Source organism: Bos mutus, chromosome 13 (assembly GCF_027580195.1).
Source record: "Bos mutus isolate GX-2022 chromosome 13, NWIPB_WYAK_1.1, whole genome shotgun sequence".
Lineage (NCBI taxonomy): Eukaryota > Metazoa > Chordata > Mammalia > Artiodactyla > Bovidae > Bos > Bos mutus.
This window is the reverse complement of record NC_091629.1, coordinates 32,372,480-32,399,493: the sequence shown is the minus strand read 5'-3', so window position 1 is coordinate 32,399,493 and position 27,014 is coordinate 32,372,480. Positions and strand designations below refer to the sequence as shown.

Below are 27,014 nucleotides of genomic sequence, written 5' to 3'. Positions count from 1 at the left end.
GAGTCCCTTGGACTGCAAGGAGATCCAACCAGTCCATCCTAAAGGAGATCAGTTCTGAGTGTTCACTGAAAAGATTGATGCTGAAGCTGAAACTCAAATACTTTGGCCACCTGATGCAAAGAGCTGACTCATTTGAAAAGACCCTGATGCTGGGAAAGACTGAAGGCAGGAGAAGAAGGGGATGACAGAGGATAAGATGGTTGAATGGCATCACCGATGAAATGGACATGAGTTTGAGTAAACTCTGGGAGTTGGTGATGGACAGGGAAGCCTGGTGTGCTGCAGTCCATGGGGTTGCAAAGAGTTGGATACAATTGAACGACTGAACTGAACTGAACTTTCCATATTTTGGGGGGTAACATATTAATATGTTACATACTGACCTTTCTATGGCTCTGTTTTCTAATGGGGAACATAGAGATCATAACAGTTTCTATTTCTTGGAGTAGCTCTGAGAATCAGAAGGGACCAAGCATGTAAAATGCATAGCACAGTGCCCAGAATGCAAGTGTAAATAAATGATAAACTACTGATCTTCCTGCCCCCTTTTAATTGTATACAGTCTCCTCTGTCCTACAAATACATGATGATGAAGGCAATTAGCAATAGTGTATGTTCGTTTCCACTGAGTTGTTTCCTCAAACTGTAAGAAGATACAGCTGAGTGACAAGTCATGAATGAACATTCACTCGGAAAAGCCCCTGAAGAGCTATGCGTCAGACCATAGGCCCACTTATGTGTGGCTGAACTGAAGATATAAATGCATGTCTCAACAGGATCAAGGCCTGTTTTTAAAACTGTAACTGCAGGCAGAGTGCACAGAAGTAAACAAATCTCTTCTCCCCCTGCAAATGTCCTTGACACTCAAAAGTAAGGATGATGAGAGATGGCGCAGATCATAAACAGCATTCTTGAGCCTTAAAAATAATTCTATTAATACTCAAACAATTATCATTTCTACTGACTGTTTAGCATCTACAATTTAGCAAGTTAAAATACAAAACTATATCTTTTTATTTTTTTAAAAAAGGGATAGAAAAGTCAGAAGTAGCTTCTATGAGGGTCACCAAGGAAATAGGAGTTGCCCGGTCACTGTGTGACTTTGGGTGACTTTCTTCATTATCCTGGGGTTCAAGTTCCCCTTACAGAAAACAAGACAACTAAGAGAGCTTGATGGGTTTTTTTTCTGTTTGTTTGTTTTTTTATTTATTTCTTTGGCTGCACTGGGTCTTCGTAGTGGCATGCAGGACCTTCAGTCTTCACTGCAGCATGCAGTGTCTTCAGATGATCTTCAGTCTTCACTGTGGCATGCAGTGTCTTTAGATGACCTTCAGTCTTCACTGCGGCATGCAGTGTCTTTAGATGACCTTCGGACTTCACTGCGGCATGCAGTGTCTTTAGATGACCTTCAGTCTTCACTGCGGCATGCAGTGTCTTTAGATGACCTTTCAGTCTTCACTGCGGCATGCAGTGTCTTTAGATGACCTTCGGACTTCACTGCGGCATGCAGTGTCTTTAGATGACCTTCGGACTTCACTTCGGCATGCAGTGTCTTTAGATGACCTTCGGACTTCACTGCGGCATGCAGTGTCTTTAGATGACCTTCGGACTTCACTGCGGCATGCAGTGTCTTTAGATGACCTTCAGTCTTCACTGAGGCATGCAGTGTCTTTAGATGACCTTCGGACTTCACTGCGGCATGCAGTGTCTTTAGATGACCTTCAGTCTTCACCGCGGCATGCAGTGTCTTTAGATGACCTTCAGTCTTCACTGTGGCATGCAGTGTCTTTAGATGACCTTCGGACTTCACTGCGGCATGCAGTGTCTTTAGATGACCTTTGGACTTCACTGAGGCATGCAGTGTCTTTAGATGACCTTCGGACTTCACTGCATGCAGTGTCTTTAGATGACCTTCGGACTTCACTGCGGCATGCAGTGTCTTTAGATGACCTTCAGTCTTCACTGCAGCATGCAGTGTCTTTAGATGACCTTCAGTCTTCACTGAGGCATGCAGTGTCTTTAGATGACCTTCGGACTTCACTGCGGCATGCAGTGTCTTTAGATGACCTTCGGACTTCACTGCGGCATGCAGTGTCTTTAGATGACCTTCAGTCTTCACTGCAGCATGCAGTGTCTTTAGATGACCTCCAGTCTTCACTGAGGCATGCAGTGTCTTTAGATGACCTTCGGACTTCACTGTGGCATGCAGTGTCTTTAGATGTAGCATGTAAACTCTTAGATGCAGCCTGTGGGATCTAATCCCCTGATCAAAACTGGGCCCCCGACATTGGGAGCTTGGAGTCTTAGCCACTGGACCACCGGGAAGTCCCAAGCTTTGTGATTTTCAAACCTTTTGTTGGTCCTGACATCCTTTCTTCCAATGAATGATTATGTGGAAGCTGATATGGATGAGCAGGAGAGGAGAATCCAGGGCCCCTATAAGCTCACTACGGTCTCCAGTCCTGACCTGTAGCTCCCAAAGGGCTGCCTGGAGCACATTTTGGGTACTCTGGCTCATAAGCTGTACCATTCTCTAACTCTGTAGGGCTTAATCATGTACACTTATGGTTTATTCTTCACTCTCTGGGCCACACAATTAGGACACACTGCTGCCTTCCAAAAGGGGTAAGAAGTTCAAAACCCATTTAGAACTTGAAAATTAAGCATAGATGGCTGAATTTGCATAACTAAATCCAGGAAGTGGTAACAAATGCAGAGATGCATTGCCATGAAGAATACTCAAACCTTCCAAATAAAACCCATCAACTTGACATGTGATAGGAAGTTTCAGATTTTGCTCTAGGATTTCTCAGAGAACTGGTTCATCAGTCTCCTTCCTTCCCTTCCTGACTGTATTTTAGATCCAATTTAGAGGATGCTGAGCCATTAGCCACTAGGTTGGGTCCTATTTAATGCAGCTATAAAGAAAATGTCTTTAACATTATATCCATGACTGAAATATACCGACTCCTATTTAAAATGATAATACCACATCCAGAATTCTATAATTACTATGTAAATTCTATTTTGAGATTTTAAATTTAAGAGCTTATAACTTCTTACGGAAATAAAATTTGCAAGAATTATAAATGGATTTTGTACACAGGAAAAAGATATACTTATCTACTCTTAATAAATTCCTTGGACGAAATGCCTAACTACACAGGATATAAAGTGGCCTTTGAAGCCTGGGATGTTGACAGATTCCAAAAGAAGAATAAGAAGCATCAAACCACTATTTACTTTAAATTTATAGTCACTTGTTAGCAGGGCCTTTAATCATCAAAGACACTATGTTTAATATTCAACTTGCTGTATACACTCAACTAATTTCCCCAGCAACTGCTCTAGGAAGTTCAAGCTGAGGAAAGGACTGAAGTTTCCCAAATCCACACTGCAACGTCAGAGCAACAAATGCAGAGTGCCTTGCATTAGAACGCATTGTGGATGCTCTCCAGGAAACAGGCCACATGAGCTACCCAGAGTTTATCAAGCTAGAGTGATACACAAGACTGTCTCCAGGAAGTCTTTGTTGACCTTGAGTCTGAGGTTTCTCCAAGACCATTTGCCATTAGATTTGGGCTTCCATCCTGTTTACGGTATGCCTTCTTTGAGCCCAGTAACAAAAGACAAAGGCAACACGTATCTATGAGGCAGGGAGCTCAAGTCCATCAGCTAACTGACAGGTTCAATTCTTTAATCTCTGGAGTGGACTGGTGCTGACTAGGGACACAAGAGTACACGCGAGGAGAGTGTAGCCGAGGCACTAAGGCCTGACTTAGCACAGAAACAGGCCTGACAGGAATGGCAGACTTGTGTTAATGAGTAGTTAGGCACCAGCAGGGGCCTGTAGTCAGCTGGTTTGTTCCCGCACAGCCTTGCCAGTTGTTAAAATACTGTAATACTGCTGAATTGGTTGTTAAATACTTTGAACAAATATCACAGACATCAGATTACACAGTTCTGAAAAGGAGGTACAGAAGCCTTGAGAGGAGCTGGCAGGAAGTGGACCAGGACATCTCAAGGGGACTTAAATAGAGGGCATGAAGGAAACAGTATTTCAGGAGGACCTTCTTGACATGTGGGTCTTCTGCCTGATCTCCCCAGGAAGTGCAGAGGGAGGGCATTTTGGTGGAGGTGACAAGTTATTGTTTGCCCCCAGCACTTCATGGGAAGTGGCTCACTGGTCACTTCATGATAGACAATCTCTGTTTATTTAGACAGAGCCTGGCCTCACCTGCCTTAGATACCCAGATGGAAACAACTAAGGCTTTGAGATTTTTCTAATACTCTAATACTAATTTTTCCGACTAATACTTCTTGGAAATCTCAGTCCTTTGCCACCAGCCTCCTGCCCCAGGGCACAGGCAGTGAGATGGCAGCTGGGCGAAAAGAGATAAGGGCAGAGGACTATCCCTTCTGATTCGCTTCAGCACATGAGCAGGAGCAGTGGGGGTACAAGTCACGGCCCAGGAATGAGGAAGAGTCTTGTGTGAGGTGAGGTGGGAGGAGGGAGAGCAGGGCCTCCTCCAAAGGCCGGGTCAGTGACAGGCCCCCAGCAAAGGCAGCTGCACAGGGACACAGGGTCCCTACAGAAGGAGCCAAGCCAGAGCCACACAAGCACAGCTCACAAGGCCAGTGAGCGAGTCTCAGGGTGCCCAACGCAGGTGACCCTGGTGACTGTAACTGGAAACCTTTGCCCGTTCACCAGTCTCTGGAAGAACAGTTTCCTAACAACACACAGAAACAAAATGCAAACCAAGAATGAAGTCAGCTTGGGAAGAGGATGTGGTGAGGAGCTGTGATAGGATGAACACCATAAGGACACTCACAGATACTGGCATGCAGACGGGCCAAGATTCTGACAAACTGTGGGCCCAGAGGTACTGGGCCAAGACAGGGACCAGAGTCTGCAGAGGGCTGTGGAACCACAACCAGCAAGAACATGCAGCAAAGGGAGGAAAGGGACTCAATTTGTCAGTAGCAAATGCACAGCTCAGGTCAGAGAAGAGCCTATCGGGCTGGGCACTTGAAGCAGTGGCTCCCCCAGAGGTTGGGGCTGTCCACCTCATGTTCATGGCCTGGTAACAGCCAGACTACCAGTGACAACCTAAGTTTACTTTGTAGAAAATCTTCTCACAATAGGCAGCTCTGGAATGTTTACAACAAAATAACCAGCTTTCCATGTAAGCATCCCTCAGTGATGTTAGAATGAAGTCCTTCTGTGGTGGATAAACCTGAGCCCAATTATTTCCCTTTAGCATGAACTATTAGATGCAGGCTGTTAAACAAACAGATGGATGCCTCCTGTTGGACCCCAGCGTACTGTCCCCCGTTTCTTGTAGGCAAGATTCCAGCTCCCATAACTTTCCTTGACTTCCAGAGAGCAGATGTGAACTTTCTCAAAGGAGGAGCAGCCAAGAAACCACCTGAGGCAAGATTAAAGGGACCGGGGAAGCTCATCAAGATGAGGAGACCTGAGACACTGCACACACCCTAATCTTGTCAGCAACCAAACACTGAAATATTGTTATAAAAAGTGAAGTTCAGTCTGTCCGACTCTCTGTGACCCCATGCACCGTAGCCCTCCAGGCTCCTCCATCCATGGGGTTTTCCAGGCAAGGGTACTGGAGTAGGTTGCCATCTCCTTCTCCAGGGGATCTTCCCAACTCAGGGATCGAACCCGGGTCTCCCACATTGTAGGCAAACGCTTTACCATCTGAGCCACCAAGCTTTGTTATAAAACTCCTTATCAAATCCTCTCAGGTTGGGACACATAGTTTTTGAGGCAGGATCCTGCTGTGTCCCTCTTTGCCTAGCAAAGCAATAACACTTCACTTTTCTACTTAACCCAAAACAGTCTCTAAAGTTTGATTCGGCACTTGTTTACAGACAGGCTAAGCTACTGGCATCAGCTTCACCTAATTCAGTGTTGCCTATGACTCCCAACACTCACACTGTCATCCACAGTCAATCTTCCAAAGTCATCCATAACCAGCCTTAGGCAATGTGTGTAGGGGGAGGGAGGAGGGGAGTGGAGACATTTTATGTTATGATCAACTTCAGTACCAAATCCACAGGGCCTGTCTCATAATGAAATCATAATAATAACAGTTAGCATTTACTTATTCATTTTTTTGTTTTTAATTTTGTTTTTGAGGGTTTTCTTGTTAGTGTGTGCTGTTTTGTTTTGTTTTGTTTTTTTGAGGGTTTTTATTTTCAAAACCTGCCATCCCGAAATTTATGTTCTAGTTGGGGGAGACAAATAAACAATAAAATACATAGGGTGCCCAATGGCACTATGGGCTATGGGAAAGAATAAAGCCATAAAGGGAAGAATAAAGAATAAAGGGAAGGATGTAGTGAGGGAGCACTGGCAGGAGAGAGGCAAGGATGGGCCTCTCTGAAGGGTGAGCTTGGAGGGCGGCAGCCCACGCCAGTGTGGGGATGGGTGGGATGGTACAAGGTAAGGTCAGAGAGGCCAGGCCCGGGACCCAGGGGCATGGCTCCAGGTAAGTCTTGGCTGTTGTTGTTGTAGTGGTTTTAGTCACTAGACCCTACCAGGACTATAGCCTACCAGACTCCTCCCCATGGGAGAATCCCATCCATGGAAAGAATACTGGAGTGGGTTGCCATTCCCTTCTCCAGGGGATCTTCCCGACCCAGGGATCAAACCCAGGTACTCCTGCACTGCAGGCAGATGCTTTACCCTCTGATCTACCAGGGAAGGAGGTTGTGTCCAACTCTTTTGCAACCCTATGGACTGTCCCATTAATTGTAGCCCACCAGGCTCCCTGGTGGCTCAGACAGTAAAGTGTCTGCCTACAGTGCAGGAGACTGGGTTAAATCCCTGGGTCAGGAAGATCTCCTGGAGAAGGGAATGGCAACCCACTTTTGCGGGCTTCCCTTGTAGCTCAGTCAGTAAAGAATCTGCCTGCAGTGCAGAAGACCTGGGTTCAATCCCTAAGTTAGGAAGATCCCCTGGAGAAGGAAATAGCAACCCACTCCAGTATCCTTGCCTGGAAAATCTCATGGACAGAGGAGCCTGGTGGGCTGCAGTCCCTGGGGTCGCAAAGAGTCGGGCACGACTGAGCGACTAACACTTACTTACTTAGGCTCCTCTGTCCATATTTCCCAGGCAAGAAAACTGGAGTGGGTTGCTGTTTCCTTCTCCAGGGGATCTTGCTGACCCAGAGACAGAACCCATGTCTCCTGCATTTCACAGGGATTGCCTACCACTGAGTCACCTGGGAAGCCCAAGTCCTGTTAAGTTTGGATTAAGTTCTGAGTCAAATAAGAAGCTACCAAGGACTAACATAATATGATTTACATTTTAAAAGGATCCTCTGGTGTGTTAAGAAGAAACTGTAGGAGGATAGATTAGATGTGGGAAAAGCTAGTTAGGAGATTTAACAATAACCCAGAAGACAAGAGGATAGAAGCAGGGACCAAGGTGTAGCCTGGAAATGACAAAAAATGTTTAGTCTAGATTTACTCTGAAGGCGAATTGACAGGATTTGCTGATGGACTGGATATGAGATTAAAGAGAAAGAAAGAAGTTGAGGACGACTCCTAGGATCCTGCCTAAGTGAGCAGAAGGATGGAAGCACTTTTTTGAGGTGACAGAATCTCAAAGAACAGGTACATATACGTATACATGAAGGGGTAGAGGAATCAGGAATTTGGTTTAGGGTATGTACTGTGGTCAGCAGGTAAAGAAACCGCCTGCAATGCAGGAGACCTGGGTTCGATCCCAGGGTTGGAAAGATCCCATGGAGAAGGGAAAGCCTGGAGAATTCCATGGACTGTATAGTCCAAGGGGTCACAAAGAGTTAGACATGACTGAGCAACTTTCACTTCACTTCATGTCAAATTTGGAAACTCTAATAGAAATCTAAGTGATGAGGTCAAGTACACAGTTAGTCTAAATGTCAAGCCAGAGATCCAAGCTGGAGAGAGAAATCTGGGACTCAGCAGGGCACTGAGGGCATTTAAGGCCCTGACACTGGATAAAATCACTCAGGAAGTACGTGATGACAGAATAAAGAGCTGGCAACTCAGCCCCAGGCTCTCCAACACTAAAGGGCTGGAGAAGAAGGAATCAGGCAAAAGAGACTAAAAATAAATTGACAAGTAAGAAGATGCTGCTTCCCTGAAAGCCCAATGAAGAAAGAATTCAAGAAGGAAAAAAGTCAATGCTGCTGACAGATGAAGGAGGAGAAGGCTTAGGAACTTCCCTGGTGATCCAGTGACTAAGAATCCATACTCCCAATGCAAACGGTATGGGTTTGATCCCTGGTCAGGGAACTGGATCCCACATGCTGCAACTAAGGGTCCTATGTGCCAGCAACTAAGACCTGGTGCAGCCAAATAAATAAATATTTAAAAAGAAGAAGAAGAAGAAGGCTTTTGATCTAACAGTGACCTTGACAAGAGCTATTTCCTTGGAGTGATGGAGCTAGAAGCCAGGTTGGAGGGTTTTAGGAGAAACAAGGAAAAGAGAAACTGGAAACAGCAAGTGTAGATGACTTTTTTGAGGGTTTTTCTGTAGCAGAGAACAGAGGAATGAGACTATAACTAGAGGGGAATTTGGGGTCTAGGGTGGTTATTTAGTGAAGATGGGAGCTATTAAAACATGTCTGTACAATCATGAGAATGACCAGTAGAGAAGAAACCCATGATGCAGGAGATTACCAGAAGTGCCGACGTTGAGCAGATGAAAGTAGACAGGAAGAGAGGAATAGGCAGGGGTGGGTCTCCCACAGAAACAAGAGGGAAGAGGGAAGGAAGCTGATGGGTGTGGGGTGTGAGCGTGTGCTCTTCTGAGAGCTTCTGTTTTCTTGATGAAATAGGAAACCAAGAGCAGCTGAGAGAAAGGTTGAAGGAGGTAATAGGGATTTGCAAAGAGAGGAGAAAATACTACACAGTGACCCAGGAGGGTAAACTTGTTGGGGAAAATTTGTGTGATGGATGGGCAACAAGGAGGCTCCACTTGAGGTGGGAGGTTATGAATTTAAATGGAACTTGTCATGAAGATGTAGAGAAAAGGGAACCCTTATATGTTGTTGATGAGAATGGAAATTGGTGCAGCCACTAATGTGTGGAGTTTAGCCACTCCACACTAAAACAGTATGGAGTTTTCTCAAAAACCTAAAGCACTGTCATATGACCCAAAAATTCCACTCCTGGGTATACATCTGAAAAAAACAAAATCAGTAATTCGAGAAGATATATGTACTCCAATATTCACAGCAGCACTACTTATAATTGCTAAGATATGGAAGCAACTTAAGTGTCCATCAACAGGTGAATGAAAAAAGAAGATGGAGTATGTATATATCGTGGAATACTACTCAGCCATAAACAAAGACAAAATTTTGCCATTTGCAACAACATGAATGGACTTGGGGAGTATCAGCCTAAGTTAAATGTCAGACCACTTATATACATAGCATTTAAAAAATAAAACAAACTAGTAAGTATAACAAAAAAGAAACAGACACACAGATATAGAGAACAAACTAGTGGTTACTAGTGGGAGAAGAAGAACAGGAGGGGTAAGATGCAAAGAGGATTAAGTGGTATAAGTTATTATGCACAAAATAAATACACTATAAGGATATACCATATAATTGGGAATATCACCAATATCTTATAACAGCTGTAAATGGAGTATAACCTTTAAAAATTTTGAATCACTATGTTGTGTACTTGTAACTTATATAATATTGAATGTCAACTATACTTCAAATTATAAAAAAAAAAAAGTCTCGTCACCGTGGTGGTGTGTTAAGAGGCCCAGGAGCTAAACGCATGAAGAGCTGGGTTTCCAAAGCCCACCATGTGCCAGGCATCATGCCTCATACACTTTGACTCTTATTACGGCTGCCCCATGACAAGGTAGGCATTACTATCTCCATCTTACAAATGAGGGAACCTACACAGAGAGGCCAAACGATGTACCCAAACCACAGAAAAAAGCAGAACCAGAACTCAAACCAGGCAGTCTATGCAGCACCACTACCACCCATGCTATGCAAAAGAGCTGTCTCAGATTGGAGTACTCCTTTCCACTTTCAGACCTTTATAACGGCTTCCAAAATAATCTTTTTTCCATGAAATGGCTAGATTTTAAATCCAATATAAACCTTTCAACGGTCACCTCAATTCAAAGTAGGTAACAGTTGTTCTCTTTGGGATGAGAAGTAATGCAGAGCCACCAGCTTGGGAAGGAAAGAGCAAAGGTTAAATAAACTACAATCCTGAGCCTAGAGGAAAAAGGATAAGAAATAAGTTAGTTCTTGCTTAGAACTAAAGGAGGCTGACTGATCCCGATTACTATGTCCTAAAAATCAGAATACATATTCAATAAATGGTGTTGGGAAAACTGGACAGTTACATGTAAAAGAATGAAATTAGAACACTTCCTAACACCATACACAAAGATAAACTCAAAATGGATTAAAGACCTAAATGTAAGAGCAGAAACTATAAAACTCTTAGAGGAAAACATAGGCAGACCACTCAATGACATAAATCAAAGTAAGATCCTCTATGACCCGCATCCTAGAGTAACAGAAATAAAAACAAAAGTAAACAAGTGGGACCTGATTAAACTTAAAAACTTTTGCACAGCCAAAGAAACTATAAACAAGGTGAAAAGACAAGGCTCAGAGTGGGAGAAAATAATAGCAAATGAAACAACTGACAAAGGATTAATTCCAAAATATACAAGCAGCTCATGCAACTCAATACCAGAAAAACAAACAACCCAATCAAAAAGTGGGGAAAAGACCTAAATAGATAAACAGACATTTCTCCAAAGAAGACATACAGATGGCTAACAAACACATGAAAAGATGGTCAACATCACTCATTATTAGAGAAATGTAAATCAAAATTACAAAGAGATATCACCTCACACTGGTCAGAACGGCCCTCATCAAAAAGTCTACAAACAACAAATGCTGGAGAGGATGTGGAGGAGAGGGTGTGGAGAAAAGGGAACGCTCTTGCACTATTGATGGGAATGTAAATTTATATAGCTGCTATGGAAGACGTATGGAGATTCCTTAAAAAACTAGGAATAAAACCACCATTAGATCAGATCAGATCAGATCAGTCGCTCAGTCGTGTCCGACTCTTTGCGACCCCATGAATCGCAGCACGCCAGGCCTCCCTGTCCATCACCAACTCCCGGAGTTCACTCAGACTCATCCAGCCATCTCATTCTCTGTTGTCCCCTTCTCCTCCTGCCCCCAATCCCTCCCAGCATCACAGTCTTTTCCAATGAGTCAACTCTTCGCATGAGGTGGCCAAAGTACTGGAGTCATAGGACCCAGCAATCCCACTCCTAGGCATATACCCTGAGGAAACCAAAATTGAAAGAGACACATATATCCCATTGTTCATTGCAGCACTATTTACAATAGCTAGAACATGGAAGCAACCTAGATGTCCATCAACAAATGAATGGATAAAGAAGTTGTGGTACATATACACAATGGAATATTACTCAGCCATAAAAAGGAATGCATTTGAGTCAATTCTAATGAGGTGGATAAACCTAGAACCTATTATACAGAGTGAAGTGAGTCAGAAAGATAAAGATAAATACCATATTCTAACACATATATACGGAATCTAGAAAAATGGTACTGAAGAATTTATTTACAGGGCGACAATGGAGAAACAGACATAGAAAATAGACAAATGGACATGGGGAAAGGGGAGGAGAGGGTGAGATGAATAGAAAGAGTAACATGGAAAGTTACATTACCATATGTAAAATAGATAGCCAACGGGAATTTGCTGTATGGCTCAGGAAATTCAAAGAGGGGCTCTGTATCAACCTAGATGGGTGGGACGGGGAGGGAGCTTCTAAAGGGAGGGGATATATGTATACCTATGGCTGATTCATGTTGAGGTTTGACAGAAAACTGCAAAATTCTGTAAAGTAATTATCCTTCAATAAAAAATTAATTAATTAAAAAAAATCAGAACAGAAACATAAAGGAGTTTAAAAGTATTTTTTTCCCACAGAATTCTTAAAGACAATGATAGGCACACACCTTACTTGCTGGCAACTCGGACGATGTTGCCAGATGATGAACTCATCATCTTTACGGCCAACATTTTCTCAGTGCCTGAGTGCTCTTTAAAAATACATATTTGGAAATAAATACAATTTTCCACATTAGAAAAAAATACTATTTGGGTTTCTTAATATTAACAACAGTAACAATAGCACCAGAATAACAGCAACTGACTATGTATGGCAAACACTATGATGGGTCCCTGATACTGTTCCCTGAGTTAAACCTACTCCACGAGGCAAGCATTCTGATTCCCATTCTGTAGACAATCCTAGAGCTCAGAGGGGTTAAGAAATATGACCCAAGTCACATAACCAGTAAGTGGCAGAACTCTGAATCTGCGAACATCTGGGCTTGGATTAGGCAATAAACAGGGAGGAGACAGGCTTACAACCAGAAATAGTCACTAACTAGGTCAAAGAACTGTCACTAAACTTAAATAATACACTTTTAAGCAATTCAGTCCGGGAAACTTACAAAAGGGTTGTTGCCTAAATTCAGAGTATACTTCGTAAGAGAAACACCAAAGTCTCCATGACACACAACAGGCCCACATGGCTATTTTCTGAAGTTTTTTTTTTTTTAATTGGAGGCCAATTACTTTACAATATTGTCGTTGTTTTTGCCATACATTGACATGAATCAGCCATGGGTGTACACGTGTTCCCCATCTTGAACCACCCTCCCACTGCCCTCTTTCTGAAATTTTAAAAGAACAAAACAAAACAAAAAAAACAATTCCACTCTCCCTATTGAACCAAGTGTTCCCTGCCTCTAAATGTATTTGGATGGAGATCAGAAAGAGACTCAGACAAAAGGGCCTCCAGGAAACCACTCCTAGCCCTGGTTTCACCAGGGAGGCTGTCCTTTGAAGTCTCTCCCAACAGTTTCACTTAGATGTTTTTCTCTCCAAGACAAGGAATGATTCCTCAGAGATCCACCACTGGAAGGCAGAGAAACAAACTGTCACATACGGGTATGTCAGGAGGTTTTTGTTTGTTTAATATTAGTTTGCTTTAAACTTTGCTTCTTACCTGGATCCACATCAGAAGAGCAAGGAATAGAACAAGCTTCCTCAGAACTAAAAGCCTCACTGTTGGTGTGCTGGCTGGGTCTCTGCAACACATAATCCCTTATGTCATAAGCTGATGGCAGGTCCAAAGCATTGCTCTCCTCTGTCTGGCTACCTGGTGTGGTCTCCTGGGTTGCCATAGTCCTGCATGAAAAAAATGAGACAATTCAATATAGAAGGCATTGCATGAGAGAAGCCTCCATTACAGCCATGGCTTAAAGCACCTTAAAGGCCAAACAACAGTAGAATCAGAATAATTTACTTTCCTGTTATTAATGGTTTTGTCTTCATTTTAGACCCAGTATTTGTTCACTGCTGCTACTGCTACTGCTAAGTCACTTCAGTCATGTCTGACTCTGTGCGACCCCATAGACGGCAGCCCACCAGGCTCCCCCATCCCTGGGATTCTCCAGGCAAGAACACTGGAGTGGGTTGCCATTTCCTTCTCCAATGCATGAAAGTGAAAAGTGAAAGTGAAGTCGCTCAATCATATCCGACTCTTAGCGACCCCATGGACTGCAGCCTACCAGGCTCCTCCATCCATGGGATTTTCCAGGCAAGAGTACTGGAGTGGGGTGCCACTGCCTTCTCCGATTTGTTCACTATGTCTCTCCATTATGAGAAATAAATAATTCTCAGTACAGAAAGAAACCATGAATAATATCAACTGGAAAATGAACTGCATGTCTGATAAGGATGAAATACTGTGCAGCAGTACAATCCAAGGTCTGAATAAATATTTAACAATATGGGAAACTGTCCATGATATAGTAAATGGAAAAAGATTTAAAAACTACAGATTTTATAAAATATCATGTGTGAGATGCGTGTGTATGAAAGATACAGACCTATAGCTAGAACGGGCTTCCCAGGTGGCACTAGTGGTAAAGAACCCACCTTTCAAAGCAGGAGACGTAAGAGACTCTAGTTCAACCCCTGGGATGGGAAGAGCCCCTGGAGGAGGGCATGGCAACCCACTCCAGTATTCTTGCCTGGAGAATCTCATGAATAGAAGAGCCTGGAGGGCTACAGTCGATAGAATTGCAAAGAAGGGGACACGACTGAAGCAACTTAGCATGTATGTACACACCTACATAGGTAGAAAAAACAAGTCTGGAAGGGTATGAAAAGTAAAAGTGAAAGTGTTAGTAGCTCAGTCATGTCCAACTCTTTGTGACCCCATGGACTGCCTGCCAGGCTCCTCAGTCCATGGAATTCGCCAGTATACTCCATCTTAATTCCAGTGATAATTAATTCAGTGGTTTAATTCCTGGATGAAAGTGAAAGTGGAGAGTGAAAAAGTTGGCTTAAAGCTCAACATTCAGAAAACGAAGATCATGCCATCTGGTCCCATCACTTCATGGGAAATAGATGGGGAAACAGTGGAAACGGTGTCAGACTTTATTTTTGGGGGCTCCAAAATCACTGCAGATGGTGACTGCAGCCATGAAATTAAAAGACGTTTACTCCTTGGAAGAAAAGTTATGACCAACCTAGATAGCATATTCAACAGCAGAGACATTACTTTGCCAACAAAGGTCTGTCTAGTCAAGGCTATGGTTTTTCCTGTGGTCATGTATGGATGTGAGAGTTGGACTGTGAAGAAGGCTGAGTGCCGAAGAATTGATGCTTTTGAACTGTGGTGTTGGAGAAGACTCTTGAGAGTCCCTTGGACTGCAAGGAGATCCAACCAGTCCATTCTGAAGGAGATCAGCCCTGGGATTTCTTTGGAAGGACTGATGCTAAAGCTGAAACTCCAGTACTTTGGCCACCTCATGCGAAGAGTTGACTCATTGGAAAAGACTCTGATGCTGGGAGGGATTGGGGGCAAGAGGAGAAGGGGACAACGGAGGATGAGATGGCTGGATGGCATCACTGACTCGATGGACATGAGTCTGGGTGAACTCCGGGAGTTGGTGATGGACAGGGAGGCCTGGCGTGCTGCAGTTCATGGGGTCGCAAAGAGTCGGACATGACTGAGCAACTGAACTGAAGTGAACTGAATTCCTGGGTAGTGAGATTACAGGTGACTTGCATCTTCTTCTGTAACCTTCAGACAACTGTTAACATGTCAGGCCTCGAGGATACAAAGGTGAGTATGATAGATACTTCCTTTGAGTTGCTTACGTTTGGATGATCCAAACACAGAGACAGACAATGCTAACACCATGATAAGGTGGAGAGACACCCAGAGAGGGGCAGTGGGCCTTCTGGAGGAGACTGTCCCCAGGCATGGGGCAGGCCACGGCTGGCTCCCAGAAGAACCAGCTTGGCCCACTCCAAGTAGCAAGGGGTGTCGGGAGTGTGAAGTGAGAGTCAAGGACAGTCACATATTGGTTAACCGGGGAGGGACAAACCTGTGGTTGCAGATAGATGGCCATGGGACCTCTGCTCTTCCTTACCACCTCTAGGAAGGACAGCAAGGCCTGGACTTGTCAACAACTTAGATACACACATCCTCTAGCTGAGCTCTGAAAACCTCAAAGGCGGCTTACTTTGGTTCACCACTTGGACATTTCTTGTTAAAAACTAGGTGTCCCTTACCCCACCTGGTTGATGTCTACCTGAGGGCTGAAAGGCTCTTTGTCAGCCCTGCCCACCTCTCTGTAAAGTAATTATGGGCCTGGGAAGATCATGGACCCTCTGCTACTCTCTGCCTCATCAGCTGTCATCAGTAAACCTTACTAAGGTCAACATTATGCCTTGTGACTGCCATGGGCCATCAAGCACCATGAAGAGAAGACACATGGTCAGATCTGCAGATTTGGCAGCTGAACAGCAACAGACTTGCAGGGCCTAAGTAAGCCCAGTGGCAGGCAATTTCAGAAGCAACAGGAATTCAGTCACCTGCTGTGGTCCCAGGGAGGAAGAGCATGTGAATGAGGGCAGGACACTAGCAGCCAAGAGCAGAGGGCAGGTTAAGAACATATTTAGGAACAGAGATGAGAGTCAAACTTAATAACTAAATGGATAAAGGGGCTAAAGAGGAACCAGGAGTCAACAAGGAGTGACAGCTTCAGTGATGGGGCTATATTATCAATTGACTTAGAGCAGACAGGAGAAACACAGGCTTGGGAGGAGCAGTATTCCAAACTATGGAATACTATCCAGCTGTTAAAATGACAGTCAGAACTTGAAAGATGTATGTCTGAATGACAGAAGCAATTTCAGAATAACATGAACAGTATACTAATACGAGAAGTTAACATTTATTGAGTGCTTATTGGATGCCAGGCACTGTGCTAAGAGCTTCCGCCACAACAGTCCTATGAGGCAGGTAATTTTATTACATATCACCCTCATTTACAGTCAGATAGTCAGTTCCCAAACACAGCAGAAGCAGAGTAACTCACCCAAGGAAACCTGTGTAGAAAGTATCAACCTAGGATGAACCCAGCTCTAAGACCTGCCAGCCTTCTGTGCCTCAGAGCCTCCTGACTGCAGCCCAAGCTACCACCTGATCAGGCAAAAATAGGGAGGTATAAAAACAAATAAACAGAGAGACATGGCGAGATCATTCTTGTCTGAGGGCACCCAGTCACATGCCATTGTGGACATTCCTTTAGGCAGACAGTGAGCCAAGACATCAGCCGATTGTTTCTGAAAGGAGTGATCAAGGTTCCCAAAGAAGTAAGAACATCCTGTCTTTGCACAGGTGCTGAATTAGCCTACTAAGCCTGAAATTTCAGCAAACATATCTGCTGCAGGCATCTGTGGCTCCTCCTTCTGCTCTCATCTTACCAAACACTGCTCTAGAGGCTTCTGGAAGGGAACAAGCAGGTCAGTGAATGACAACCAAGTATCCTGCCTGCCTACAAAGGTGCCTTGGAATCAACCAAGGGTCTCCTGCATTGCAGGCAGATTCTTAACCAACTGAGCTATCAGGGAAGCCACATATATACAATGTAATATTCTGCCATATAAAAGAGTAAATCTTGCCATTTGCAGCAATGTGAATGGACCTAGAGGGCATTATAAATGAAATGAGTCAGAGAAAGACAAATACTTTATGATCTCTCTTATATGTAGAATCCAAAAAAGCTTTATATGTATTATATAATGTATTCACATGTGGCTTCCCTGATAGCTCAGTTGGTTTTGGTTTTGGATTAAAAAAATCACTGCCAAGACCTATATGGTATAGGAATTTTACTTTTTTAGGTCTTAAATTCAAGTCTTTAATCCATTTGAGTTAATTTTTGCGTATAGTGGTCCAGTTTCATTCTTTTGCATGTGGCTGCCAATTCTCCCAGCACCATATATTGAAAAGACTATCCTTTCCCCATTGAATATGCTTGTCTCCTTTATCATAAACTAACTGATCATCTATGTATAGGCTTATTTCTGAACTCTCTATTCTGTTCTACTGATTTATGTGTTTATGCCAATACCATACTGTTTTAATTATTATAGCTTTGTAATATAAATCAGGGAGCATGATACCTGAAGCTTCATTCTCAAGATTGCTATGGCTATTCAGCATCTTTCATAGTTCCACAAATTTTAGTATTTTGTTGTTGTTGTTTTATTACTGTGAAAAATGTCATTGGGATTTTGATAGATATTGCACTGAATATGCATATGGTTTGGGGTAGCATGGACATTTTAATATTAATTCTTTCAATCCATGAGCACAGAATCTTTCCATGTATTTGTGTCTTCTTTAATTTCTTTCATTAATATCTTGTAGTTTTCACTATACAGATCTTTCATTTTCTTGGTTAAATTTATTCCTAGGTAAAAACAAAAAAATTTTAAAAAGAAAATTTATTCCAAGGTATTTTATTCTTTTTGATGCAACTGTAAATGGGATTGTAGTCTTAATTTCTCTTTTCAATAGTTCACTATGTAACAGATTTTTTTGTGTTGATTTTATATCTCACAACTTTGCTGAATGTATTAGTTCCAATAGTTTGTTGACAGAGGTTTTAGGTTTTCCATTCATAATATCATGTCATTTGCAAACAGTGACAGTTTTACTTCTTTTCCAATTGAGATGCCTTTCACTTCTTTTCTTGCCTAATTGCTCTGGCTATAACTTCCAATCCTATGTTGAATAGAAGTGGCAAGTGTAGCCATCATTGTCTTGTTCCTGATCTTAGCTGTGGGCTTGTCACACATGGTCTTCGCCTAGATTTCACAATTAACATTTTACTATGATTCTCTTTTTCAGATACAGCTATCCAACCCTCTATTACTCTGTCAATTCACCTTATTTTTATACATATTTCCATTTAAAAATTGATAATAATGAAAGCTTCTGAGGGGATGCTTAAGATATAATCAGTTTGCATTTTCAAAGGCTCGCTCTGTCAGAGGAGAGTAAACATGAAGCAGGGAACACAGCTAGGAAGATTTCAGAAATGCCCGAAGATATGCAGGAGCTCTGGAGTTGGAGAGACAGACCTCATATTTTAGCTGTCATCCTGGGCAAGTCACTTAACCTCAGTTTCCTCATCTATAAAAATGGTTGTCATAAGAATTATACAAAATGTATGCACATAAAATACTTAGTATAGTCTCTGCATTCAATAATGGCTAGCTCCAAGAAGTAAAAATAGTAATAATTAAAAAACAAATCATAAGCTCCTCTCTTCCCAGACTATCACCAGCCCATTTGCCCCTCTATTTCCCATTCTGCAGCCATCTTGCTTCTTTACCAGTATATTTTACGGTCCACAATCTTATTAATACCCTGATCTTCCCCACTCTGCCCATCCTGTCTTTTCCTCAACTATCTACCTACTGGACATGAGAGTCATCAAACAGGTGAGGGCAGACTGACTCACTCTAACTATCTGAGTACCCACATATAATGGGCTGTCTGGCCAAATAAATCCCGAGATGTTTATCTCATAACTTCCTCTCAGTCCCCTGCTTTTTAAAAATATTTACTTATTTGGATGCCCCAGGTTTTAGTTGCTGCATGTGGAATCTAGTTTCCTGACCAGCGATCAAACCCAGGCCCTGTGCATTGTTAGCACAGAACCTTAGCCACTGGACCAAAGGAAAGTCCCTCAACACTTTCAGGTTTTCTCTGAGTGAGTGAGTGAAGTCGCTCAGTCATGTCCGACTCTTTGCGACCCCATGGCCTGTAGTCTATCAGGCTCCTCCATCCACGGGATTTTCCAGGCAATAGTACTGGAGTGGGTTGCCATATCCTCCTCCAGGGTATCTTCCCGACCCAGGGATCGAACATGGATCTCCCTCATTTTAGACAGATGCTTTACCATCTGAGCCACCAGGGAAGTCCTTATGTTTTCTCTACTCTTCTTCAATGACCGTCCCCATCACTCAAACAACTTCCTCTTCATTTCAATAGATCATCTTACTACCCAACTGACAAGGAAATAGAATCCAGCAGAGGAACTTCATTTCCATCAAAACATAATAAAGGCTCCCGTATCTGCATTCAGTCATGTCCAACTCTTTGCAACCCCATGGACTTGCAAGGCTCTTCTGTCCATGGAATTTTTCCAGGCAAGAATACTAGAGCAGGTTGCCATTCCCTTCTCCAGGGAATCTTCCTGACCTAGGGATGGAACCTGGGTCTCCTAAATTGCAGACAGATTCTTTACCATTTGAGCCAAGCTATCCCTTATGTGGCAAAGGCCAACAACTATACCTGGGTTTTAGATTCAACTCTCTGGACCTTTCCAGAAGCCTTAAGTGATGATAATCCCTTCTCTGGCTTCTGTTTCACTGGATCTTCACTTACACTTTTTAAATCGTTCTCATTTTCAATAAAAACTGGTGTATAAAAGAATGTCCTTATTCTTTGGAATGGTACCCAAATATTTTAGTTTTAGAGAAACATGATGTCTGCAACATATTCATATATATTTTTGTTGTTGTTCAGTCAGTCAGACATGTCTGACTCTTTGTGACCCCATGGACTGCAGCATGCCAGGCTTCCCTGTCCATCACCAACTCCTGGAGTTTGCTCCATAAGTTTGCAAACTCATGTCCGTTGAGTCCGTAATGCCATCCAAGCATCTCATCCTCTGTTGCCCTCTTCTCCTTCTGCCCTCAATCTTTCCCAGAATCAGAGTCTTTTCCAATGAATCAGCTCTTCGCATCAGGAGGCCAAAGTATTGGAGCTTCAGCTTCAGCATCAGTCCTTCCAATGAATATTCAGGGTTCCTTTTCCTTTAGGATTGACTAGCTTGATCTCTTTGCTTGATCTCTTTGCTTGATCTCCTTGCTTGATCTCCTTTTCCTTTAGGATTGACTGCTTGATCTCCCCTATCCAAGGGACTCTCAACAGCCTTACAAATAGCTAAGAAGAGAAGAGAAAGTAAAAAGGCAAAGGATAAAAGAAAAGATATACCCATCTGAATGCAGAGTTCCAAAGAATAGCAAGGAGAGATAAGAAAGCCTTCTTAAGTGAACAATGCAAAGAAACAGAGGAAAGCAACAGAATGGAAAACACTAGTGATCTCTTCAAGAAAATAAGAGATACCAAGGGAACATTTCATGCAAAGATGGGCAAAATAAAGGACAGAAATGGCAAGGACCTAACAGAAGCAGGAGGTATTTAGAAGAGGTGGCAAGAATACACAGAACTATACAAAAAAGATCTTAATGGCCTGGATAACCACAATGGTGTGGTCACTCACCTAGAGTCAGATATCCTGGAGTGTGAAGGCAAGTGGGCTTTAAGAAGCATTAATATGAACAAAGTTAGTGGAAGTGTTGAAATTCAAGCTGAGCTGTTTAAAATCCTAAAAGACTATGTTGTTAAAGTGTTGTACCCAATATGCCAGCAAATTTGGAAAACTCAGCAGTGGCCACAGGACTGGAAAAGTCAGCTTTCATTCCAATCCCAAAGAAGAACAATGCCAAAGAATGTTCAAACTACCCACAATTACATTCATTTTGCATGCTAGCAAGGTAATGCTCAAAATCCTTCAAGCTAGGCTTCAACAATATATGAACTGAGAACTTCCAGATATATGTACATGTATAAGAGAGAGAATGACAAAGTAAATGGGGCAAGTGTAGACAATTGGTGAATCTGGAAAATGTTATTTGAGAGTTCCTTGTACTAGTCTTGCAATTTTCTGAAAGGGTATAATTATATCAATATGAAAAGTTGTCAAGAAAGTAAAGCAAAAAGAAAACCTTTGATAACTGCCTTCCTTACAGCCAATCTCCTCTCACTTCCACAGACTTCTCAGGAGTCTAGAATTGGCTCATTTCCTCATCTCCACCAACTCAGTCTCTCCACCATAACTTCTAGAAACTCCTTCTTCTGACATTCTTTCTTTACTTTTCAGGAAGCCACTCATCGGACTGACATCCCATCTCTGCCTGCTCTGTGGTTCATCTTCCATCTCCAACTGGACTCCTTCAAGGATCAGTCCAAGGCTTTCTCCTCTTCTTTACTCCTCTGAAACATTAATTACCACTCAGAAATGTCTAGTCTAGTTCCCCAACCTCCTTTCTTTCTGTCAGGTTTTCCAACAAGCCCTGTTTCTTCCCACTGAACCTATCCTTCCTTCTTGTAGATAACTATTCTAAAAAATGGGAGAGGAGGGAATACTTCCAAGTTTACTCTATGAGCCCAGTATTATCCTAACACCAAAACTAGACAAAGACATCACAAGAAAACTATAGACAAATATTATGAATACAGACAAAACTAGCAACATATAAAAAGGATTGTACTCTGTGATCAAGCAGAACTTACCCCAGAAATGCAAAGTTACTTTAACATCTGCAAATCAATGTAATACACTATAATAGAATAAGGGACAAAAACCACAACAGACACACACACACACACAATAATTTGACAAAGTCAAATACCCACTTGCTATCAAAACACTCAATAAGCTAGGAATAGAAGGGAACGTCCTCAATCTGATAAAGAGTAATTTTTTTTTCTGGCCACTCATTGCAGCATGCACAGCTTCCCCTAACCAAGGACCAAACCCATGTCCCCTAGCCACTGGACCACCAGGGAAGTCCTAAAGGGCATTTTTTTTTTTAACGGGAATTTTTGAAAAACCTATAGCTAGCATGGAACTTAATGGTGAAAGACTGAATGCTTTTGTGTTAAGATTGGCAACAATATTAACTGCTTTCGTCATTTCTATACAACATTCTACTGAAGGTTTGAGCTGCACAATTAGGCAAGAAAATGAAATAAAAATTTTCCAGCTTGGACAAAGAAAAGTAAAACTATTTCTATTAGCAGAAGACATGATCTTATGTATCAGAGAAGACAATGGCAACCCACTCCAGTACTCTTGCCTGGAGAATCCCATGGACGGAGGAGCCTGGTAGGCTGCAGTCCATGGGGTCTCGCGAAGAGTTGGACACGACTGAGCGACTTCCCTTTCACTTTTCACTTTCATGCATTGGAGAAGGAAATGGCAACCCACTCCAGTGTTCTTGCCTGGAGAACACTTTTCACTTTCATGCATTGGAGAAGGAAATGGCAACCCACTCCAGTGTTCTTGCCTGGAGAATCCCAGGGACGGCAGAGCCTGGTGGGCTGCCGTCTATGGGGTCACACAGAGTCGGACACGACTGAAGTGACTTAGCAGTAGCAGCATGATCTTATGTATAGAAAGTCCCAATTAATCCACTTAAAAAAAACTAGGGGAAAAAAAAAAAAACTAGTGGAATAACTAAACAAGTTAATCAAGGTTGCAGGATACAAAGATCAATACAGAAAAATCATTTGTATGTATATACACTAGCAGTAAACAATCTAAAAATGAAATTAGGACTTCCCTGGTGGTCCAGTGGTTAAGAATTTGTCTGCCAATGCAGCGATACAGCTCTGACCCCTGGTCCAAGAAGATCCCACATGCCTCGGGGCAACTAAGCCTTTGCATCACAACTACTTAGCCTGTGCTCTAGAGCCCATGTTCTACAACAAAAGAAGTCACCACAACGAGAAGCCCATGCACTGCAACTGGAGACTAGCCCCAACTCGTCGCAACTAGAGAAAGCCCACGCAAAGCAACAAAGACCCAGTGCAGCCAAAGATAAATAAAATAAACAAAAATAAATTGTAAAAAAGATAAAAATAAAATAATAATATAATTTCATTTATAAAAGCATAAAAAGAATAAAATACTGTAGCTCAGTCAGTAAAGACTCTGCCTGCAATGCAGGAGACCTGAGTTCTCTTCCTGGGTTGGGAAGAACTCCTGGAGAAGGAAATGGCAACCCACTCCAGGACTCTTGCCTGGAGAATCCCATGGACAGAGGAGCCTGGTGGGCTCCATGAGTCCATGAGGTCTCAAGAGTTGGACACAACTTAGCAACTAAACCACCATACATTTAATGAAAAATATGTAAGGCATGTACACTGAAAACTATTTTAAAATACTGAAAGAAACTAAAGATCTAAGTGAATGGAAAGACATTCTATGTTCACAGAATAGAACACTTACTATTTTAAAATGACAATATTGCCCAAATTGATGTATGGATGAATACAATTCTTACAAAATCTGTTGGCTTTTTTTTTTAATTTGCAGATGCTGACAAAACTATTTTAAAACTTCATATGGAAATGCAAGGGGTCCATAAAGCCGAACAATCTTAAAAACAAAGAACACAAAGTTATAGTATCCATACTTTTCGATTTCAAAACCAACTACAAACAAACAAACCACCAACTACAAGCTTCAGTAATCAAGGCTGTAGTATTGAAATAAGGACAGTCATAAAGGTCAATGTAATAAAATTGAGAGTTTTGATGTAAAATTTTATATTTATGGTCAACTCATTTTCTCCAGCATCCAAGACAATTCCACAGGACAAAAACAGTCTTTTCAACACTGAGACAACTGGATCTCCATATACAAAAAAAGGTAAAATAGCTCAAGTACTTTGGAAAACAGTTTAGCAGTTCCTCAGTTGTTAGAGTTACACTTGGATCAGGCAATTCCATTCCTAGGTATCAATATATATGTTCAAGAGAAATAAAAACATGTGTCTGCACAAACTGTACACAGATGTTCATGTGTGCATGCATGCTCAGTTGCTTAGTCATATTTGACTCTTGAGACCCCACGGACTGTAGTCCGCCAGGCTCCTCTACTCATGGGACTTTCCGAGCAAGAATACTGGAATGAGTTGTTATTTCCTCCTCCAGGGGATCTTCCCTACCCAGGGAACAAACCTGAGTCTCTTAAGTAGCCTGCATTGACAGGCAATTTCTTTACCAATGAGCCACCTCAGAAGCCCCCACAGATGTTCATAGCAGCTTTATTTATAAGAGCTAAAAAGGGGAAATAATCCAAATATCCATCAACTGATGAACGGATGAATAAAATGCAGGGGGCACTAGTGGTAAAATGCCTTATGGCAGGAAAAAAAAAAAAAAAAGGAATTAAAGAGCCTCTTGATGAAGGTGAAAGAGGAGAGGGAAAAAGCTGGCTTAAAACTCAACATTCAAAAAAAGGTCATGGCATCTGGTCCCATCACTTCATGACAAACAGATGGGGAAACAATGGAAACAGTGACAGACTTTATTTTCTTGGGCTCCAAAATCACTGTGAAAGATGACTGCAGCCATGAAATTAAAATTTCATTCTTCCTTGGAAGAAAAGCTATGACAAACCTAGACAGCATATTAAAAAGTAGAGACATTACTTTGTCAGCAAAGGTCCATCTAGTCAAAGCTATGGTTTTTCCGGTAGTCATGTATGGATGTGAGAGTTGGACCATAAAGAAGGCTGAGCACCAAAGCATTGATGCTTTTGAACTGTGGTGTTGGAGAAGACTCTTGAGAGTTCTTTGGACTGCAAAGAGATCAAACCAGTCAATCCTAAAGGAAATCAACCCTGAATATTCATTGGAAGGATTGATGCTGAAGCTGAAGCTCCAATACTTTGGCCACCTGATGCAAACAGCTAACTCATTAGAAAAGACCCTGATGCTGGGAAAGACTGAAGGCAGGAGAAGGGGAGGACAGAGGAGGAGATGTTTGGAAGGTATCACTGACTCAATGGATTTGAGTTTGAGCAAACTCTGGGAGATGGTGAAGGACAGGCAAGCCTCGCATCCTGTGGTTCACCGGGCTGCAAACAGTCAGACACGACTGAGCGACTGAAGGACAACAACTAGTGGTAAAGAACCCGCCTACCAATGCAGATGTAAGAGATGCTGACTCAATCCCTGCGTGGGGAAGATCCCCTGGAGAAGGGCATGGCAAACCACTCCACTATACTTGCCTACAGAATCCCATTGATAGAGAAGCCTAGAGGGTTATGGGACATAGGGTGGCACTGAAGCAATTTAGCAAGAACACACACATATGAATATAAGGAATATTTTTCTGCAGTAAAGGAATTAAGTTCCAATACATGCTAGCACAAGAACAAACTTTTAAAACATTATACTTGGTGAAAGAAGCTACTCAAGAAAGACCACACGGTGTATGATGGCATTTATATCAAATATGCAAACAAACCTATAGAGACAAAAAGTAGACTAGTAATTGCCTAGGACTCTAGGGCCTCAGAAGGAGGCCCTTCTGAATAGAAAGTGACTGCTAATTGATAACAGGGTTTTTCTTAGAGGTGATGAAAATATTCTAAAATTAGACTGTGATGATGGATGCACAATCCTGGGGGTATACGAAAAACCACGAGATTTTACAGTTTAAATAAGCAAATTTTATAATACGTGAATTATAGTTTGGAAAAGTTATTTTTAAAAAAGAACCAAAGCTCATCTAGACACGCAAATTCTGGGGCTTCCGCAAAGGGTTGGCTGCAGAGGCCGTGCAAGGTGGGGGTAGGAGGGGTTTGGGAACTTGCCAGGGAAAGCGGCCATAACTTCCCAATTATTAAAGAACGGTGTCCTAATTGCCTAGAGAATCCCCGAGATGCCTCGCGGAGAGCCCCCTCCCTCCCTACCTCCTCTCAATCGAAAGCCTTCAAGAGTCCACAGAGAAAACTAGCCCAGAAAAGTCGCCGGGTCCCAGTTGCACTCACCACCGGGCAGTAGCTGCAGTCTGGAACCGGAAGCGGTTGCGCCACGTTTGTTATGGGAAAAGTGAGGTTTGAAAGGAAGTCACCAGAACCATCTTTACTTAGGGCAGGGAAGAAAGGGGAAAGGCAATTACGGGCATCTTGACTGAGGGCATTGGCTGTCGATGATGCGTTCCTGGAAGGAGTAGTTTGTTCGATTTCTAGAGGTTTATTGATCAATGTGCTTGAAAGTGAAAGTCGCTCGGTCGTGTCCGACTCTTTGCGACCCCATGGACTATACAGTCCGTGGAATTCTCCAGGCCAGAATACTGAGGTGGGTAGCCTTTCCCTTCTCTAGCGGATCCTCCCAACCCAGGGATCAAACTCGGTTTCCCGCATTGCAGGGGGGATTGTTTACCAGCTGAGCTGTAAGGGAAGCCCAAGAATACTGGAATAGGTAGCCTATCCCTTCTCCCGAAGATCTTCCCAACCCAGGAATCAAACTGAGGTCTTCTGCAATGTAGGCAAGTTTTTTACCAAATGAGCTATCAGGGAAGCCTGGTGTGCTTGGTAGACAGGAAATGGCATAGGAAAAATGTTTTAAATATTTAAAAACCTGAATGTATATGTTAAAAAAAAAAGTGTAGTGAAATTAACAAAAAGAATGTTAATATTTCAACATGTTGCATTCAACTCAGTTCAGTTCAATTCAGTCGCTCAGTCGTGTCCGACTCTTTGCAACCCCATGAATCGCAGCACGCCAGGCCTCCCTGTCCATCACCAACTCCCGGAGTTCACCCAGACTCATGTCCATCGAGTCAGTGATGCCATCCAGCCATCTCATCCTCTGTCATCCCCTTCTCCTCTTGCCCCCAATCCCTGCCAGCATCAGAGTCTTTCCCAATG

The 27,014-nt window shown here is 42.6% G+C and overlaps 1 protein-coding gene across 8 annotated transcripts in view; it reads right to left on the bottom strand.

Moving 5' to 3' along the window:
- Positions 1–26,174, bottom strand: part of SHLD1 (shieldin complex subunit 1) — a 111,804-nt gene extending 85,630 nt beyond the window's left edge. For 5 of the 8 annotated variants that reach the window (XM_070381250.1, XM_070381254.1, XM_070381255.1 and 2 more), the window contains exons 1-2: positions 26,055–26,146; positions 13,130–13,311 (exon numbers count right to left, since the gene is read on the bottom strand). In XM_070381250.1, the coding sequence (XP_070237351.1) occupies positions 13,130–13,307 (178 nt within the window). In that variant the 5' untranslated portion in view covers positions 13,308–13,311; positions 26,055–26,146. Of the gene's footprint in view, positions 1–11,656; positions 13,039–13,129; positions 13,312–23,579; positions 23,602–26,054 lie in introns of those variants that run through there. The other 3 variants (XM_070381256.1, XM_005891058.2, XM_070381251.1) reach the window with 3 other exon arrangements.
- Between the last annotated feature and the right edge of the window lie 840 nt (positions 26,175–27,014).